The sequence below is a fragment of the Gavialis gangeticus genome, unplaced genomic scaffold, assembly GCF_001723915.1.
Source record: "Gavialis gangeticus isolate Ggan-Ray unplaced genomic scaffold, GavGan_comp1, whole genome shotgun sequence".
NCBI lineage: Eukaryota > Metazoa > Chordata > Crocodylia > Gavialidae > Gavialis > Gavialis gangeticus.
In genome coordinates, this window is record NW_017729011.1 from 20381876 (window position 1) to 20400307 (window position 18432).

Below are 18432 nucleotides of genomic sequence, written 5' to 3' on the forward strand. Positions count from 1 at the left end.
TGGTGCCGATTGTTCCTCCCCAGGTGCATCACCTTGCACTTGTCTGTGTTGAATCCCATCCTATTCTCATCTGCCCACCCTTGTAACCTGTCTAGGTCTGATTGTAGCCTGTTGCTTCCTTCTAGTGTGCCCACATCCCCCCACATCTTAGTGTCATCAGCAAATTTGAACAGGGTGCTTTTTACCCCCTCATCCAAATCACTGATGAAGATGTTGAACAGCGCGGGCCCGAGGACGGAGCCCTGTGGGACCCCACTGCCCGCATCCCTCCAGGTTGAGAAGGACCCATCCACTACCACCCTCTGGGTGCGGCCCTCCAGCCAGCTGGCGACCCATTTGACTGTGTGGGTGTCTACACCACAGCCCCCCAGTTTCTTAATGTACTTAAGGACATGTCACCCTTGGTGCCCATGGCTTCTCAGTCCCATTTTCCCATTTTAAATGCCTACATCTGCTTGAAAGTCGGTGAAACTTGCATGTTCCTGAAAAATGCCCATGTGTCCTTCTCTGCTTCTTCCTGCCCCCTGTGTCCCTCTCCAGCCTGCACCCCTCCACCATCACTTTACCTTGCCTTTTGAGGGCAGAGGCTGCCCTTGATTGCATGCACATAATGCAGTGGAGGCACAGCAAAGTCTTGTAATGCTAATCAAGGCTACCGCTTTGTACAGGGAGGAGGTTTCTTGGGATTGTTGGGTGTGCACCAGAAGCCAGGACGATCCTGCTTTGTAGATCGCTGAAGGGAGAATGAGACTTGGCAAGACTCCATCCAATGTTCAGGTTCCTGGATGAAGGAGTAGGGCCAGGCAGATGCCATCCCAAATACTGAAAATGCCAGTGCAGAAAGCAGTAGGACGTTGTTTGCACCTCCTCAGAGACCCCATCACCCTCAAATGGCCAATGCAGCACAGACGGCCACCTCCAGAGAGCTCACTCAGGACAATTTATGCAACTTTCCTTTCAACAGAAAGAAAAAATTAAATGAACATGGGACTGCTCTAAGTTATTGCAGGAAAACATGAAAGCACACCTGAATTTAGTATTATTTGGCCGGAGTCTGATCCTGCCTCCTTAAAGTGAATGGCAAAACTCTTCAAATGGGAAAGGACTGGGTCTGCAATGTCCATAGCTTTGCCTGCTGGTGTGAAAAATTGCAGTTACGCATGCATACGCGATAGTTAGATGATGTCCTTATTTGCATGTTGTATTGCTAGATGGATGTGCAAATGTGGGCTAACTTGGGCATTTTTTGCAGACCTGTAACTGTGAGTGCAAAAAATCTGGAGGCTGCTTTTAGAAAACGGGCCATATTTTATTATTTATAGATTCATCAATAGTTTTTTGACTGCATCATTGTTCCCTTAGAGTGAACTCAAGATGCACAGCTCATGCTCATCAGCAGAGTTGCAATGACATCCATGGAGCTTTTCTGAATGACCCCAGCAGATGTTTTGGCCCCACTTTTGACAAAACTATTTCAGTAGGATAAAAAAGAAAGAAATGAGCCAGTTTATTGAACATGCACAGAAATGTATTTATTCTCTCACATTTCATATTTCCTGGTCTGACTTATGAGGTTTCCTATACTTTTATAATTGGGTTTAATGTGCCCAACTACATATTGATACCATTGCTCTTGCTCATGGCACACTTGAAAGTACTGGGGCAAGGGGTGAGAGGATGGGATTACCAAGAAACTCCATGTGTGCTTACAGCTGTTTTACCACATGGTTTGCTTAAACAGGCCACCAGCTTTAGTCTGATCTGAATACCATTGAGATGGGAAGCATCTCAGGGCATACTCATCAGCTTTGTCCATGTTGAAGGAGAGGCAAATGCCCTTCCAACTACCGCAGCCCCTGGGAATAACTAGATTTCTACATACCTGCTATATATAGTGATTCATCTTTACTTTCTTCCCACTGTAGGGACCTCCTGGCCGGCCAGGTCTTCCAGGAGCAGATGGCTTACCAGGACCACCGGGGACAATGCTTATGTTGCCTGTAAGTACCAAAAAGGCCTGAGTACAAAGAGATCTGTAAATAATTCAGGGTCCTACACCTGACTACTAATGTCCATTGTTGGGGAGCTCACATGCCCACGTGAATCACTCTCTTCCTCTTTATAAAATGGAGGCCCACATTTTTATATTCACTCACCCAGTCAAATTACTTCTTTGGTTGGTAAAAGCCAAGTTTAAAATTCATGAATGAAAAGTGCTCAGCTTCCACGGGAGGAGGATTGACTTGAGACACCTTAGAGGAGCCCAACAGTACTAAGCACCCATGCTCTGAAAATCAGACCCGTTTCAAAGGTCAGTTTGGGTTCCCAAAATTGCAGGTATCGACTTTGACTAGTTGCCTCTGGAAGCAGTGGTCTTTTCCCCCATGCAAAGCTAACATGCACTGAATCAGCCCTCTTGGTCCTAGGACACCAAAGGGATGGCGCTGAATGCATTGTGTCTCTCTTGATATGAGAAAACCCCAAGGAATCCAATGGCTGGAAAAGAAGCAGTTGGGTATTGAAGGGAGTCTTGCATAGAAACCACAGTGCACTTGTACAGGTTCCAAGTGGTGGGGTAATGCATGCGTAGGCTGCTGGCAGGAGGCCCAGTGCTGCTTAGACCAGCTGCAAAATGTTGTTATAGTGCTTAGCTGGCCATTACAATACCTTTGCTGGCCCCTGCAGTAACAAGCCCCAGGCCTGTAAATCATGTTCTTGGATTCAGTGTGCCGAGGTCACCTTGTCAGCTGGTTTTAGTAGCTAGTACCAACCGAACAAGAGGGTTATGCTCAACCTAGATGAGGCGGTAGTATCATCGAAGTCGTAGAGTCCTAGGATTTCCCCTTGCAAAGAGCCAGGTTTCATAGATATCAGAGGTGGAGAGAGGCCTTAAAAGATCATGGAATGCATTCTCCGTCCAGTTTGGGAAGATACCCTGTGGTGGCAAACCTCTTCTTGACAGGGTTGAGTTATCCAGCCATGCCGAATAAAGGTACCAGGGAAAGTCCAGGGAGGGAGCTGGGACAGGGACCTTGTGACCTGTTCGTTGCACCTTGTTCCTTGCAGTTCCGTTTTAGTGGAGGAGGAGATGGTGGCTCAAAAGGACCTCTCGTTTCGGCACAGGAAGCCCAAGCACAAGCCATACTGCAGCAGGCCAGGGTAAGTGAAAACGCATCTTTCAGGTGCTTTTGGAATAGGGTAAGCACACTCAATGGTGTTCCTCAAGTCTTGCCTTTACAAACTGTAACTATTCAATATTACCTAGACATGCCAAACTTTTACATCTCTGGAAACCCAAGCTCCGCAATGGGTGGGGCTTTTTTGTGTTTTTGTGGGGTGGGGGTTGAACCAAGTCTGTAGCTGCTGCAAACGGTTTGAGGTCTCTTGACTTCATTGGAATATTACTGTTTATGCCAGCAGAAAGCTTGGTCCCTGGTGTTGAAAACCCCTTTTAAATCTTGTTATGCATGTGTTATATTTTGAGTGGGTCATTCTCAATAAATCAGCAAATATCACGCATGTAAATTGTTCTTCATTTCCATGAATCAGCAAACGGGTCACAATTTCCTTCAAACATTGTTATTTGAAAGTATGTGATGACTATCCTTTTTTTGGTATTTGAAGCTATGGAGCCATCACAAAAAGTTCCCTGTCCATGCTGGTCATTCAAGCTACTTTGGTTATTATCTGTTATCTGCCACCTACACTCCACTGTATTGTTTCTGTACCCTGACTGTGTGAATATGCCAGCACTTAACACCCAGTTATTCACATGTTCAAATTAAAACTTCAGTTCCAGGGAGAGTCATTTTGAAATTCACTTAGCACAAGCATGTGTGTTGGGGAGGGAACCAGGATTGCTCACTTGTGGCAGTGAAAACACAGTAGACATAATTATGGCAGAAAGGAAGGCATTCGGAGAATGCATTTTTGCATTATTTACTTAGTACTGCCAAATCTGAGCTAGACAGGAGCTTTAGAAACAGCCCTCAGCAAAGGCTGGGGGAGCGTAAGCTACAGCTCAGGGAGGCACTGTAGCCAGAGGCATCCCTTGGAGGTCCAGTCCCTTTCCGTACTTATTCCTTGCTAGTGTGGGGTAGTAATCAGTGCCCACTTATTACAATGGCAAATGAGCAATACTGCTCAGCCATGCACACATTCAGTGGGTCATTTGCTGCTGGCGAAGAGCATGGGGCACGGAGCGCAGGTTTGACCTGTTCTGCACCCCTGCATGGATCTCATGTGGGTATTTGCACTTCAGCCAGCAACTCAGGTCTCCAGTCTGCATGGTTCACGCAGGGATAAGCAGCGGCCCTTATTCTCTTGTGCCTTCATGTAGTCCAAGTCAGAATGTGGCCCTTGTCACCTAAATTAGATGCAGCCCTGGTGTAGTGAATGGCTAAACAGCGTGTGCTGCCGTTAGCTGCAGCCTTTGGGCGCAGTTGTTGTAATGGCCAGAAAGAAACTCATTACATGATTCAATGAAATCAGGTACATCAGAATTTGAGCTAGCAGGGTGGCACATTTCTCTTTCCCTGTTGTGACTTCTAATGAGGAGTTTGGCTTAGATGGGGTTATTTTGGCTCCCCTCCAACCTCAAATTTACAAGTCAGTGCAATTTTAGTTGCACGCAGACAGAGCACAAGGCCATTGTTCTGAAGACAGCCCCATTTTTCTGCCCTTTAATCATCTGACAGTCATGTTGAAGGATTGTGTTTCTAACGATGCCTAATCAGTCCCACGTTAGGGCTGCTTAGAAATTGCCATCAAAACTTATTTTGCTGGAAATTGGGTTTTTGAGTAACAAGTTTTCATGTAAAATGTCTATTCTCTTTTTTCTTTTAGGTTGTTTTTCTTTCCCTGGGCATGGAAAATTTGGAGAGAGAGAGAGGGAGAGAGAGAGAGAGAGAGAGAGAGAGAGAGAGAGAGAGAGTGTGTGTGTGTGTGTGTGTGTGTGTAAAAAAATAGATATATGTATCTATATAGCTATCTATATAGAGAGTTTGATTTCTCTATCTAGCTATAATATCTATCTATAATATCTATCTATAGTATAGTATAGTATAGTATAGTATAGTATAGTATAGTATAGTATAGTATAGTATATATATAGAGAGAGAGTATATAGATAGATAGATAGAGATCTATATAAATATCTCTCTAAATAGATATAACTATATCTATAGATATCTATATATAGATCTCTCTCTCTATCTCTATCTATAGTATATAAATAGATAGAGAGATAGATACCTAGATAGATAGATAGATATAACACCAATCAAAATTATAACCAAAGTAATATATACAACCACATAATATATCTATATCTCTATCAAAACAATAAGTGTTCTTTGGCCAAAAATAATGTATTGGTTAATATAAAAATGTAGCTAAAAATCAGCTGTGAGGTTTGGGGGTAAAAAAATATAATTTTTCCATTTTTTGAACAGCTCTGTCCAGTTTACAAATTCAAATTGGGATCACTAGCAACTGCATTTGAGAGAGAGAGAGATTGAATCAGACTTTTCCTTGCTTAAGGCAGAGTGTGTGTTTGAGTGGAGAGAGGAAAAGGAATCCTGGAGTGGAAAGGATGATTTTCTTTCTTTTAATTTTAGTTAATTGCGTTATTAAATTGATATATTCCCCAGAAATTTGATTTTCAGTAAAGACCAAACATGGTCCCAGCAGGCAGTATTTTTCAGCAGCTACTTTTAAATGGGGAATACTAAAAAGATGCCAAAAGTAGCATTTGTGCAATATTTATGCCATTCCAAGTGCAATCACGAGTAGATTTTAATTACTGGAGCACACAGATAATTACAAGTCTTTTAAAGTATTGAATTGTGGCAATGGAACAAATTGTCCAAGTGATGTTATAAAGTATGGGCAGGCCCATTACCCGCCATCAAAATTATTGACTTGATGCCGGCTACATAACTTTTTAATTATTGTGCTAAAAAAGGCCCACTGGAGTTGAATTGATGTTCCATGTCTAGGAATAGCAAAAAAATCATATTGCCCTAAATTGAACTGTCAGGTTATGGATAATGAAAGTAAAGGGGGAAAATCTCCTTTAATCTATGCACGTATAGGCACAGTTTAATTTCAGTTGTATAGCACAAAGAGCCTTATTAGCATCTGTCTTACTCAAGTTATTTAAGAGCGAGAGGAGGCTCAGACAGAGCCAGATCTTCTGCTGATGGAAAAACAGCATAACTTCATCAACTTCAAACATCAGCTAAGGATTTGGCCTGTTTTATATACCTATTTATTAATTAATTTACTGAGCTACTTTCCATTATCTACATAAATGTAGCCCTTGCACCATATATAATAGAGGAAATGGGCAGCATCTTGAAAAATGGACCTGCATACATAGCAATACCGTGTATATCCTGGAGACTGTATATTCTCTTCAGTGGAGGTACGCTAATATAACGACGGTGTGGATGCTGTTGGAGACTCAAGCCAATGGCAAATTAAATTGTAGTGGCTAATTATCCCATAGGTGAATTAAAAGCAGCCAGGGATCAGGCTCACTGGCACATCCTTCCTGGAAGGGAGACTGTATAATGTATATACTTTATATAATATAACACTTGATATATATCATACGGTCTAAGCAATCTTCATTGCTTGTATAACTTCACAGAAATTAAAGACACTGCCCCAGGAGTGAGTTTGGCCTTTGAACAGGAATAGGCCCCTTCTGTGCCAAGGCTCCCTGTCTTCAAGGATATAGCACCAGTATCTCTTAAGTCATGTATTTTGCCCACTTGGCATATACAGGAGGATAATTTCTGCTTCCAGTATTAGAGCCCCTCTCGCCTGTGTAAGGTGCGATTCACGGTGGCTTTGTCTGAGTCCACCGATGGGATACAAAGAGCAGCAAAATCATTTGATTTTCATTTTCTGTTGCAGCTGGCTCTAAGAGGACCTGCAGGCCCAATGGGTCTTACTGGAAGGCCAGGCCCTATGGTAAGTAAATGGCCTCATGCTAGAGGCAAAACTGACATTTGGAAGTTGCCTCTAAATTGGGCCCCGGCATCTATTAATGTCCTGGTAGTCAGAAGGGTCTTCACATGTGCACCTCCCTTCTGCACGCTAACACCTGCCTGCTGCCGTGTGCACTGATGCTGGGATTTGCACACGCAGAATACATACAGACAGTTGTAGCTTCTGCGTGTTCTCCCATGCCGGCCCACGTCATCATTACCGTCTGTGATTTAAGCCTTGCGGCAAACAGAAGCAATGCACAAAACAGTCTAAAGTACAAATAGGAAAGGGTTGTTTGGTATCCAAGCTTTGGTTGCCAGAGCATCTGCTGCATTGGGTGCTGTGGATTCCCAGCCAATTCTTGAGGTGCCTAATTTAGCAAGCCCTTTTTTTTTTGACAGCCCATGTCTTCCGTGTGTCTTCACAGTGACGCAGTCTAATTAACTTCATTATACCCCTCACAGGGACCCCCAGGGAGTGGAGGAATAAAGGGGGAATCTGGTGATATGGGACCTCAGGTATGTATGAAAACATCACTTAATGTCTTCAGGGAGTGGTAATGATATGGTGTCTACAGCTGCTAAGTGTGGGATTATGTCTCTTTTCTAGTAAGTGTTCTGGAGGTGGGAGTTTCTAAAGGGCAAGCAAACTTGGGAAGGTGCTGAAATATCCCTTCTCCATTGGGTGCATTCAAGTATCTGAATGCAGAATTGAGGCATCTTGTTAACGAGAACTATCCAGGCTGACACATCAAGGGACAGGCAGTGCTGATTTCCAGCAAAGACTTTTGTGGACAAGTCCTGAAAGCCTTTGATTTACTGCTTAGTCTTAACTCGAGCCAAACTGCTGTTCAGTGCAATAGGAATTTTTCTTCCACTCCCAATGCTGTAGATTCCAGGGTGGGTTACCAGGATGAGAGTCATACATCTTCACACCTTGGTCTACTTATGAGTACCTTTAAACCTCATCATCTCCAGTAGCAATTCCACGGCCAGCAGCACATCCCAGTGTGGGCAGACACCTAAGCACAAGGTAGATGAGTGCTCTGGGAGGCAGTACCTTTTTGAGATAGCTAGTACTTCCATCCTGAAGACCCTTTAGGTCTTAGCAACACTCAGCCAACACCCATTCCCTTCCATGAGAAGCCCGAGCAAAGATGCAAAGATTGGTCTGCAAAGCATGTTGTGGGGAACAAGCAAGGAGCTCTTCCCATGGCTGCAGCTTTCATTTGAACACACGCAGAAGTTGGGTGGATGCAGTGCCTGTCATCAGGTGCTACTGTTTTTTTTAATCTTTTCATCCTTTCGCAGGGTCCCCGTGGCATCCAAGGACCACCAGGCCCCTCAGGAAAACCAGGCCGCAGGGTAAGTGCGCTTGGCATCTTTGATGTTCGTATATGCCTGATACGCACCTCTGAACACGTGCTCCCCGGAGGTGTCGAGCACCTGGCCCTGGAGTCAGTCTCCACCGCGGCTTCTGCATCTGGCATGTGCACATAATGGTGCAGTCTGAAGAGCTGGCGGTAGAAGAGGAGGGATGGAGAGAAGAGGCCTCCATAAGCTCTGATTTCCCTTTTTTTTCCTTTGCTTTAGTCAGCCAAACCAGGTTCTCCCTCCCTTCTCCTTGGCTTAATGCTCAATCCTATCACAGCACTTTAGGTCCAGTTCCACTGACTGGTCGATCCTGCTTCTCTGCCTTGAGAGGAGGTTGAGACCCACTGGGTTCATCTCGGAGATGGCCTACAGCCTATTGATGCAGTGAACCGGCATTGCCACCTGGTCACATTAAGGGTTTCAGCTTCCCCGAGGCATTGCTGCTTCTTGCTATAGGAAGAATTAAAAAACGACCTTGTGTGACCAACTTTGGGGTTGTTAATCACCACCGTCTCATTGCACTCCATGTGCACCATCACTTATATAGCTTGACATGTATTGAATGATGTTTTATTCACGTTTCCTCTCTCAAATCAGTGACCTGGTCCTGGCATCTCACGTTTGAAGCAGTCCCCTACCATTTTACTTGAAGACCCTGATTTGTGAGCTGGGCAAAAGCAGGCATGCAACTACCTCAAAAACACGCTATCATTTTTATCCCTTATCCCACAGCAAGGAGGCTCGGACTTAAATAAACCTTCAGTCTGCCGCAAACCAAAGAGCAGATGTCTCTGTGGTCTTGCTTAGCTTTTGTTCTTGTCTTTCTCTTCTCTGTTTCAGGGACGTGCTGGCAGTGATGGCGCTCGCGGGATGCCAGGGCAGACAGGACCAAAGGTAGCGTTACATATTTATATGCTCTTTGTGTTCACAGCTGCTTTTACATAGAGCAACAGAGTGGACCCCAGCCAAGTGAATCCAGTCCACTAGGATGGGAGTGATCCAGCAGTATCTGCTTCGGTCGGGGGTTCAGCACAACAGAGGCGGGAATCAGACACCTGGGCCTGAATGCAAAATAGCCGATAATAATCTCTCTCCTCCATAAAATTGTTTAACCAGAGGAACCCCATGAGTAAGAAATCTGTTCCCTCTGTGCGCATGGTTAAAGAGCAAATGCTTTGGAATCCCAATTATGAAAAGCAAACATGAATGAACAGTTGAAAATGTCATGAAATAATAACTCCAGAAAAAATACCCATTAACCAGGAAAGGAAACGCAGATGGTGTGTCCTGGAATTGTAATGCCATGTATTGATGGCAGAGATGCAATTCTTTAGTTCCCCGGGATCTTGTGCTATTATCAGCCAAGAAAGGAGCTGTTTACATCCACAAGTGAATGCAGAGAGAGCTTGCTCAGGAATTCCTCTATTGAAAGGTTTAAGTACTTTCTTATGTAAATACTTGACACTGGAGTAGATGTGGGAATGGGGGGAGGGTTGAAAGGAGACTGCAAAGCATTTCTCCAGTCAAGTGCTTTAACGAGTATCTACTCCCTTTGAAGGAGTGGATGCCAAGAAAACGGGAATGGAGAGTAACAAATAGCAGCAGAGATGGCGACTAATTCCATCATGCAAGGACTTAGAGGGATGCTCTGGAGCTCGATAAAAATAGCCATCACTCATCTTGTTTGCTCTCTTAGTGAGCGGTTTTATTCTTCAGTTGGCTCCGGCATTGCAGACTTTCCCTGATTGCAATGTCGCGAGGCTGGGGCCATGCATCTTGCCATGTTACGATGCGCTGTATTTGAGGGAGGGTTTATTTAAAAGTTAGCAGAAAAGAATGGGAGAAAGGGCTCCTGGATTCTCAGCCATTATTTTACTGTGTGACCTTGGGCAAGCAATTTCATCCCTCGCATTGCAATAGCAGTTTTCCCCGGTCGCGTGGGTGGCGTTGCCGAAGCAGGCGTCCTGGGGTGGAAGTACCCCAACGCACTTGACTTTTTCCCTTTGTTTTTGTTTTAATTCTTCACATTTTTAATCTGCAATGACTTGTCCAAGGCCAATCAGTTAGCTTTGTGGTAGCATTGGGACTCAACCCTGGCCACCTGACAGCATCGTCTTCTTTCTTGGTCAAACTGGGTACGAATCAGGGGCCTGATCCTGGGTGCACGGTGCACTCTGATTACCCATTGATTACTAAGGACTGGATTGATCCAAGAGAGTTGTTCTTTCTTTTAGCTTAGCGGTGCCAAGCCCTGCTTTATTCCCATACATGACTTCTCAGCATCAGTTAAAATATCAGTCGATATCTGCTGCCTCGGGCTGGCCTCCACCAGGCTCTATGTGTGCTGAGCAGCTTAGCGTGCTGCACCTCCGAAGGACAAAGGCTACCCAGGAATGAAACAGGGACATGTCTGTGATGTCCATTTTCCTTCTATTTAACCCTGACTTGAGACTAGTTGTCAGTCACTTCACTGAAGGGAATGTCCTCTGCAGCTCCAAAGTGAAGGCAACCACATTTCACATTTAGCAATCTTCTTTCTTGGGTCAGCAAACTTCTCTTCCCTGATCCTGTTTTTATTAACTCGGGCATCGGGTGGCTTTATTCTCCTCCCCTACCTTGAGTATCTCTAGAAGGGCTAAGCGGGGAAAGCTCTGGGCAGAAAGACGGGATGTATTATTAGAGGACTTTGGGGTGGAATTAATTTAAAAGGTGTTGACAGGCACGGGAATGTTTGGTATTTTGGTTGCTACCAGGGGGCTATGATTCACAATGGCGTGAAATGAAGAGAGTTAAAAATATAGACCGAGGAGACCAAATATCATAACTGCTTCTGTGAAGGGAGTTGCGTGAAGCAGTGGAAATCTCTCCGGGGGGAAGTGGTGGAATATTGTTTGAGAAACCTGAAGTTGGTCTGGCAAAATCCTTGGTGATTTGAATCACGTGGGTAACATGGGCTAATTGAGCTGTTTCATCTGTAATACTAAAATCTTCGGTATTTGGAAAGGAAGGCAAAGCTTGGTTTCTTTGGGGAGACCTGGAGGGGGGCACAGAGGGAGGAGGAGTACCAATCCCTGTTTAACACTAAACTTCTCTTTTCTTTTCAGGGTGACCGTGGTTTTGACGGATTAGCTGGTTTGCCTGGTGAGAAGGGAAACAGAGTAAGTTTTAGTTTCTGTTGTGTTGTACTTATTATATTTAAAACTCATGGCTGTGCAATGCTAAAATGCAGGGGGTAGTAAGGAGGGTTTTTTTGAGTGGTGATGGGAGTTGAACAGACTGCAATTAGCCTCCAGAAGGGCGATTGCAAGAGAATGACAGAGCCTATAAAAGTGTGTAGGATGTGTCATAAAATCTTGTCTAACCATAGCTTTCACATGTTGAGAAGTCAAAAAACCCTTGCAGAATCACATGGGAGAGGGAAGGAAAAAAGTCTCTGGAAGGACTACAAGAACTCAGATTTAAACACACACACACAAAAGCAAGAAACAAAACCCACTTTTAGATGGTGCCATTGTTGATAGAAACCCAGCCAAAAAAAATGGGTTCCTTCTCTTTGCTTTGTAATTAAAGAATGGGAAAAATTGCAAAAGACCAGCTATTTTGGCAGGGCAAGAACACCCCGAAGAATGTAGTCATTATTTTATAAAGCCAGGGGGAATGTTTTAAGAGTCAAGCAGATTACACAGTGATTACCAGGCCATTTTGGGACAGAAAGGTAGAGCGTAATGGAGACGTTTAACACATTCAGAAATGCTGCGGTGCGTTTTGCGTAGCAGTAACAGCTGTGTCCAAAGCTGAGCCCTTGTCCTCAAAGTCAACGCAGCGTGCATGGTAGAGACGGTGCTTGGCTTCCATACCCAGAATGACATGCCCCAAGCAAGTCTTTGATGGGTTGCGATAGTCCCGACAGACAGATCCTGTGGCCCGTTATTCCGTAGAGGAGATGCTAACAATTAAACAGGAGCCTCCGATGATACTAATTGCATTGCATCTCATGAGTGCCCAGCAGTCGTCCTACAATATGCCCCATGTTAATTCATGCTAACAGTGGCAGTGAGCTTAGCATAGGCTATGATGACACTCCTGCAGCCACACATTTCCCCTTGTCCAAATTTGTGGAGCCCCATGATCTGTGGCCTCCTCCCTACACCGATTCCTGAGCCAGGGTGTAAAGAGGGAGGGCATCTCTTGCAGCAAGAAGTGTGCGAGGGGAAGGCAGTCAGGACATGCCTTGTCATGAGTCAGATGTGGAAGGGACTGCACATGGGTTGGGGATGCCACTACAGCGGATGGACCATCATACAAGATGGTCCTTCATGACCCTTTGACGACTGTTTAACTTTTTTAAAGGATACTAGGAGATTGCTGGAGGGGGGAGGGCGGGAAGCTGAGTACCTCTGGGCTTAGGCAGGTTGAGGAACAATGAAGCAGAGTTTATTCCTATGCCGTACAGCTGCTATACATCACTGTAAGGGAAAATGAAATCCGTCTGTCTTCTCTGAGACATCCTCAAGGTGGTTGATTCTGTCCTTTCTTTTCTAGGGTGAGCCAGGTCCATCCGGCCCCCCTGGAGCACCCGGAGAGGATGGGGAGAGGGTAAGTTTTATCTCTGAGCACAGCGCTCCTTTGAATTAAGAATTAAGCCTTGTAAACAAGAAGCAGATGCAACATCAGACAGATGTGTAATGAAAACAGCAAGCAAGCCCTGGCATAGGACCTAATGCAAAACACTGATTGTCTGAACTGATAGCAGTTCATCTTGGGGTCTTGGAGAAGAAGAGCGGCCACCGGACACGTGGTTGTGACTCAGCATGTGTTGCACTGGCCCCGACTGTGTTTGCTGTTGTGTCCATGCTATACTTGGGAAGTGCCACCAGGTACTGAATATTGCCCCTTGAAGGGGCTCTCTGGAAAGGTAAAATGCAGGGTTTAATTTTCCACCTTAGGCTTTCATGGATTCATAGATATAGGGTCGGAGGGGACCTGAGCAGATCATCAAGTCCGACTCCCTGCCCTGGGCAGGAATGAAGACTGGGCTCATATGACCCCTTTGTTTTGGCTTTAACTGGCTTCCCTTTTATACATGGCCAAGATTTGGATTTTTCAAAATTTCCCCTTTTTTGGCCCCAAATGAAAACTAACAGATTTTGAATTTTCCTCTAATGTCTTTCCTGTTTTCTTCTGCACTCCATTTTGCAGCCCGAAATGGGGAAGGTGGGGGAGGGGGGAGAGAAAAAGGTATAAAGGGAGGAAAAAAGAGAAGGGGATGGGAAGGGAGAAAAATATAAGGGGGCAAAGTCTTCTGAAAGTTGTTTTTTTTTTTCCTCTTGGAAAACGGGGACAGTTTATTAATTGTTTTGCAAAGAAATTTAAGAGAGGGGGAAAAAAAAGGGGGTTGAATTTCCTTTCCAAATAAAACGTGCTTCCTATTTTACACGTCTCTTCAATATGTTCCAGTCCAGTGCCGCAAGGCTTAGGGATGGGAGTTCCCAACTTCCTTGGGAATCAAAGATTAAAAGGTTTAATTCTGTTTCTGCTTAATACTGTTGCATTTAATTAGTGGAAGCCATTGAGAGAAAAGCTCTGAGAAATGTGTAGTTAAGTGGTGTGATCACAGCCCCAGGAGTAAGGAAGGATCTCCCTGGGCTCTAATCACATCTCTCTCTTTAGCTTGGGATCAGTTATGTATTTATTTATTTCCCTCTGTCAAACAGGGTAATACCCCCGCCCTCATGAAATGAAGGTCTTGAATGCAAAGAGGCAAGAAGAGTTTTTTTAAGGGAGTGGGGGAAAGGCATCCAAAGGGCAAAGCAAAGAGTAGCAAGTTTAATTGCGTGTCTTTATATCCTGCTCTTTTAACATGTCAGAATTGATTTCCTAATGGTGAGATGTGTCAGACTGGCATAGCCTCCCCATGGATTGGTGCCCAACCCCTGCTCTGTGTAATTTAGAAGTGCAGGGACAAAGAAATGAAGAATATCCTGCAGGGATCGGTGGTGCTTTGACAGGAGATGGAGTAGATGATCTAAGAGTCTCCCCCCATTTTTAGCTCTGCTAATCAATCCAGAGGGCTAACAGTTTAATTCAGCTAAGCTGAATTCCCACGCTGGCTTTTCTATATTGGCGTCTCCATTCAGTTAGTTACTAAATCTGCTGCTCATTGACTTATATGCCTCGAATTGTTCCTACAATAGCCGGTGTGTTAACAACATCCATCTATATAAACACTGACATGAATTATGAAGCATCCTTACAGCATTTGTAATCTCCGGTAATACTCCGCACGCAGTATTAGCATCGAGGCTTATGAGGTCTTCCTTATGCACGGATACCCTTTTATTACTCCAGGGAAGCTGGTTTTCTGTTCGATTATTATTTAATAAGGACGAGATACCTTGAATGTGACTGAAATTTAACTGATTGACTCTCTCCCTCTCATTTGTCTCCTCTACTGCCACATAGGGTGATGATGGAGAAGTTGGGCCCAGAGGTCTACCTGGAGAACCTGTAAGTACTTTCTTCTTGCTTTCAGCACGTGGGTGTCTTGCTTTGCAGGACATCGGTGATTCTCGAGTTTGCAGTCCCAGTACCTAACACTGTCTTTGCAGTAGAGATAATCACCAGCAACCCCACAGTGCGAGGCAGTGCATCCAGATAAAATCTTCAAGGCGGCAAAGAGATACTAGCCTCTTATCACTTCCAAGTGAACAACTTGTAGCCTATAACTGATTTGACAGCTGCTGTCTGTCTTTTGATATATGAGATGGCTTTAAGCAGAGCAACGTGCCCTCCAGTTAATTTATGTTTTCAAACTTCCACAAAACTAATTTATGTTTTAAAACACAAAACTTCTCGTTGATTTTTTGTTTGTTTCTTTGTTTGTTCAGTCGCCATGACTTGGAAATTTAAAATTCAGAATTTGAAGCACACTGCTTGGCAGTGATTGGTTGCCTGAGTCACATGATGAAGTGAGCAGTGCTTTCGTAGGCAGCTTGCAGTTTAAATCACTCCTGGAAAGCGTGTGTGATATTTTGGCTTTCCTGAATATGCACAAGCTTAGCCTTGATTTTTTTGCAGGCGCGTGTGTCCTGGCAAAGCTTGGTTACACAAATATTTGTGGCAATATTGGGGGTTTATCTGTGCTGTCCTGACTCTAGATATAAGCAGGCTACTGTTATAACCTCTGATACTATCCAGGAAAGATCCAGTTTCTGTAGCACCGGCAATGCTAGTGGCACCTGGCAACCCACCTCTGCTTAAAACCCCATAGCCTGCAATAACTTTAAATACATGCTCATTTTGATGCCCTATGAACAGTCCCATTGAGCTCACAGTGGCCTCTTGAAACTAGTACGCGTTTTACCATTGGGGCCAGTATTTCTTCCCACCGTGTATCGAGTGAAGTGCATCTGCAGACCTGTTCAGGATCGGGGCCCTTGCTGCTAATTGTGAAGCAGCTGAATTAGGTTCAGCGGAGGGGGGCGCATTTCCTCCCAGAGATGAGGATCAAAGAGTTGCAAATGCAACTGAAGCAACTTTAGCTAGAAAGTTCAAATAAAGGCTTCTAGGGTTTGACAGGATTCACCACGTTCGAGAAGCAGAATTAATTTCTGACACAACGGTGTTGCCAGCTTGAGACTTTTTAGAGCACCATGGCTTCCAAACCCATTTATCCCTGACTTGACTTGTTACAATAAAAGCTACTTTTCTGACTATCCAGAGATGTCCCTGTGGAGCAGAATTGTCGCTTCATTAAAACCAGCTGATTACCGCGTCCAAAACATTTTCCTAGTAATAAAAAGGAAATTAATTACCTACCCTCCACTGTCAGCCTTGCTTTAAAAAGGCCTTGTTTTTTGTTATAAATACGAGTCTGGTGGTAGGAGAGTAATAGATGAGAAATGCTGGCTTACAGCTTCATATAAGCGAGGAAAGGGTTGGCATTTACAGAGTCATTGGAACTAAATTATAGATGGGGCGTCTGATTAACTTCTGCAAAAGATTCATCAACCCCGCTATCTCTTTAACATGTGTCTAAGCAATAACTTCTGGGTTATTAACTTCTTAAAAACATTTATGTGCTCAGGTGGTACAGGCAGGAAAGAGAAGTTTAGGTGACAAAGTGCATGTGGACGTAAACTAGCAGTAGGGGGGAAAAAGAGCAAATGTAGAGCAAGGGAAGAGATTCAAATTATAATACAAAAAACCTTTGGGGCCGTGAATGTACTGCCTGTAATTTCCATGGACATTTTCTGCTTCCTGTAGCCAGAACCCACTTTCCTGAAAGTGAATAGCAAATAAAAGGGGTGAGGTGTACGGCTTGTGATGGTTTAAGCTTAAAATTTGGTGTCGTTCAGCTGTCACTAGACAGTTCAGACAAGGATGTAGCTTAGGGAGTTGCTGTTGTGGGACCCAGTATGCAGAGGCTTAAGCAAGTGGGTAACCTTGCTGGTTTGAGTAGCCTGGGCCAACTCGCAGCAGTCATTTAAATGACTGCAGTCCTGATGTTGCTGAGCCTGAGTCTTTCCAGGATCAGGCCAGTGAAGTCATTGCAGACTCCGACTCTCTTTTATTTTTAAAAGCTGTCATATTTTATCTTGTAACCTTTTTATTTTAACTCTTCTGTGCTGTCCCTACTATCAAAAGCAATATGCAATATTTGGAGAGGCAGGCAAAGTGCCCATCAGTCAAGCACAGTTTTCCTCCGTGGCAATGAATGAGCATTGCTCCTGTAAATAGCAAGAGAGCGCTGTCCATACCTAACCTAACAGAGGGCCTCGGGTTCAAATGCTGGCTGTCCAGGAGCTTGCATGCCATTTCTTTTCACCTGAGAGTCTGTCTGAGGGCTCAGAGAAGGCGCTGCACTTTCAGGGTAGGCTTATCAAAAGTGTCGAAGTAATTAAAAGCAGGGGCTGATTGGATCAATGTTCTTAAGTCACTCAAAGGCGCTGAAAATACCTCCCGATCTTTGCTTGTTAAATACAGGACTGAACACTCAAAACTTGCTGAAGTGACATTTGCTGCTGTGTCTTCCTCTGTTATTCATGTAAAATATCATCCACACACACGTGCCTGCCTGCCGCTCTCTTGCTCACACTCGCACTTGTACTCGCACTCACACTTTTATTTACAGTGACATCCAATTCTAAAATAAGACTGAGAGCACACGTTGCAGAGCTGACAAGTGATCGGCAGCATCAGAGCTCAGGATTTCAATGGGAAAAAGGGTCACGTTAGATTGATGCTGTAGCCATGGCGGTCCAGGAATTATGCAAGAGGCAAGGATATCATAGGGTGGTCTCTTTTATTGGACCGGTTGCATAGTTGCGGTAGAGTAAGACAAGGTCTTGAATGCAAGATATTCATCTTCTGGGGAGAAATGAGCACTCAGCACCCTACAGACCCTAGGGAACGTGCCAGGGGGGTTGACTGGGCTGTTTGTTTCTGACTCTCTTTGGCTGAATAAAGTCAACAGGACTCATTCCACTGATTTCAGTAGGACTTGGAAAGAGACCCCTCATATGCATGTGCATTTCCTTTTGCAGGGACCCCGAGGTTTGCTGGGACCAAAAGGGCCACCAGGTCCTCCAGGGCCACCGGTAAGTCGCACAGCATGCTCCACATCCCTGCTGTCTCCACTCAGCCCAGCTAGTTCAGCCGAGGTCCTACAGTTAGCTACTGACCGCAGGAGGCTCTTGCTCATCCTTATCTGGACCAAACACTGAAGTGAGCAAGATGCCCTGAGTGAGTTCAGAAGCCATCAGTTCCCAGCTTAGTCCTGTTGGGACATGTGGCAGGAGCTGAGGATCTGGCCTTCAGTTGGCTTGGCTGGCAAAAGTGCACGATAAAGCCAAATAGCTTATGCTGTGCAAAGAAGCCCCCTGAACAATTCTGGACTCTCCGCTGGAGGTTCCTAGTCATCCGTGCTCCATGATACCATGGTCGATACTCAGTGAATGTGCAAACCCAAAGTTTTTCCTGGTCTCCATGTATAAATCCCATTGCATTGCATTGCATATGTAAGAGTGTCCATTCTAGAAGAGGTCGTAGCATTTTTATG

The 18432-nt window shown here is 44.7% G+C and overlaps 1 protein-coding gene across 2 annotated transcripts in view; it reads left to right on the forward strand.

Annotated features, from left to right (window-relative positions):
- COL5A1 (collagen type V alpha 1 chain) overlaps positions 1-18432 on the forward strand; it is a 295334-nt gene that overhangs the window by 177982 nt on the left and 98920 nt on the right. For both annotated transcript variants that reach the window (XM_019510780.1, XM_019510779.1), the window contains exons 12-21: positions 1926-2000; positions 3067-3159; positions 6925-6981; positions 7464-7517; positions 8310-8363; positions 9213-9266; positions 11477-11530; positions 12915-12968; positions 14835-14879; positions 17918-17971. In XM_019510780.1, the coding sequence (XP_019366325.1) occupies positions 1926-2000; positions 3067-3159; positions 6925-6981; positions 7464-7517; positions 8310-8363; positions 9213-9266; positions 11477-11530; positions 12915-12968; positions 14835-14879; positions 17918-17971 (594 nt within the window). The remainder of the gene's footprint in view (positions 1-1925; positions 2001-3066; positions 3160-6924; positions 6982-7463; positions 7518-8309; positions 8364-9212; positions 9267-11476; positions 11531-12914; positions 12969-14834; positions 14880-17917; positions 17972-18432) is intronic.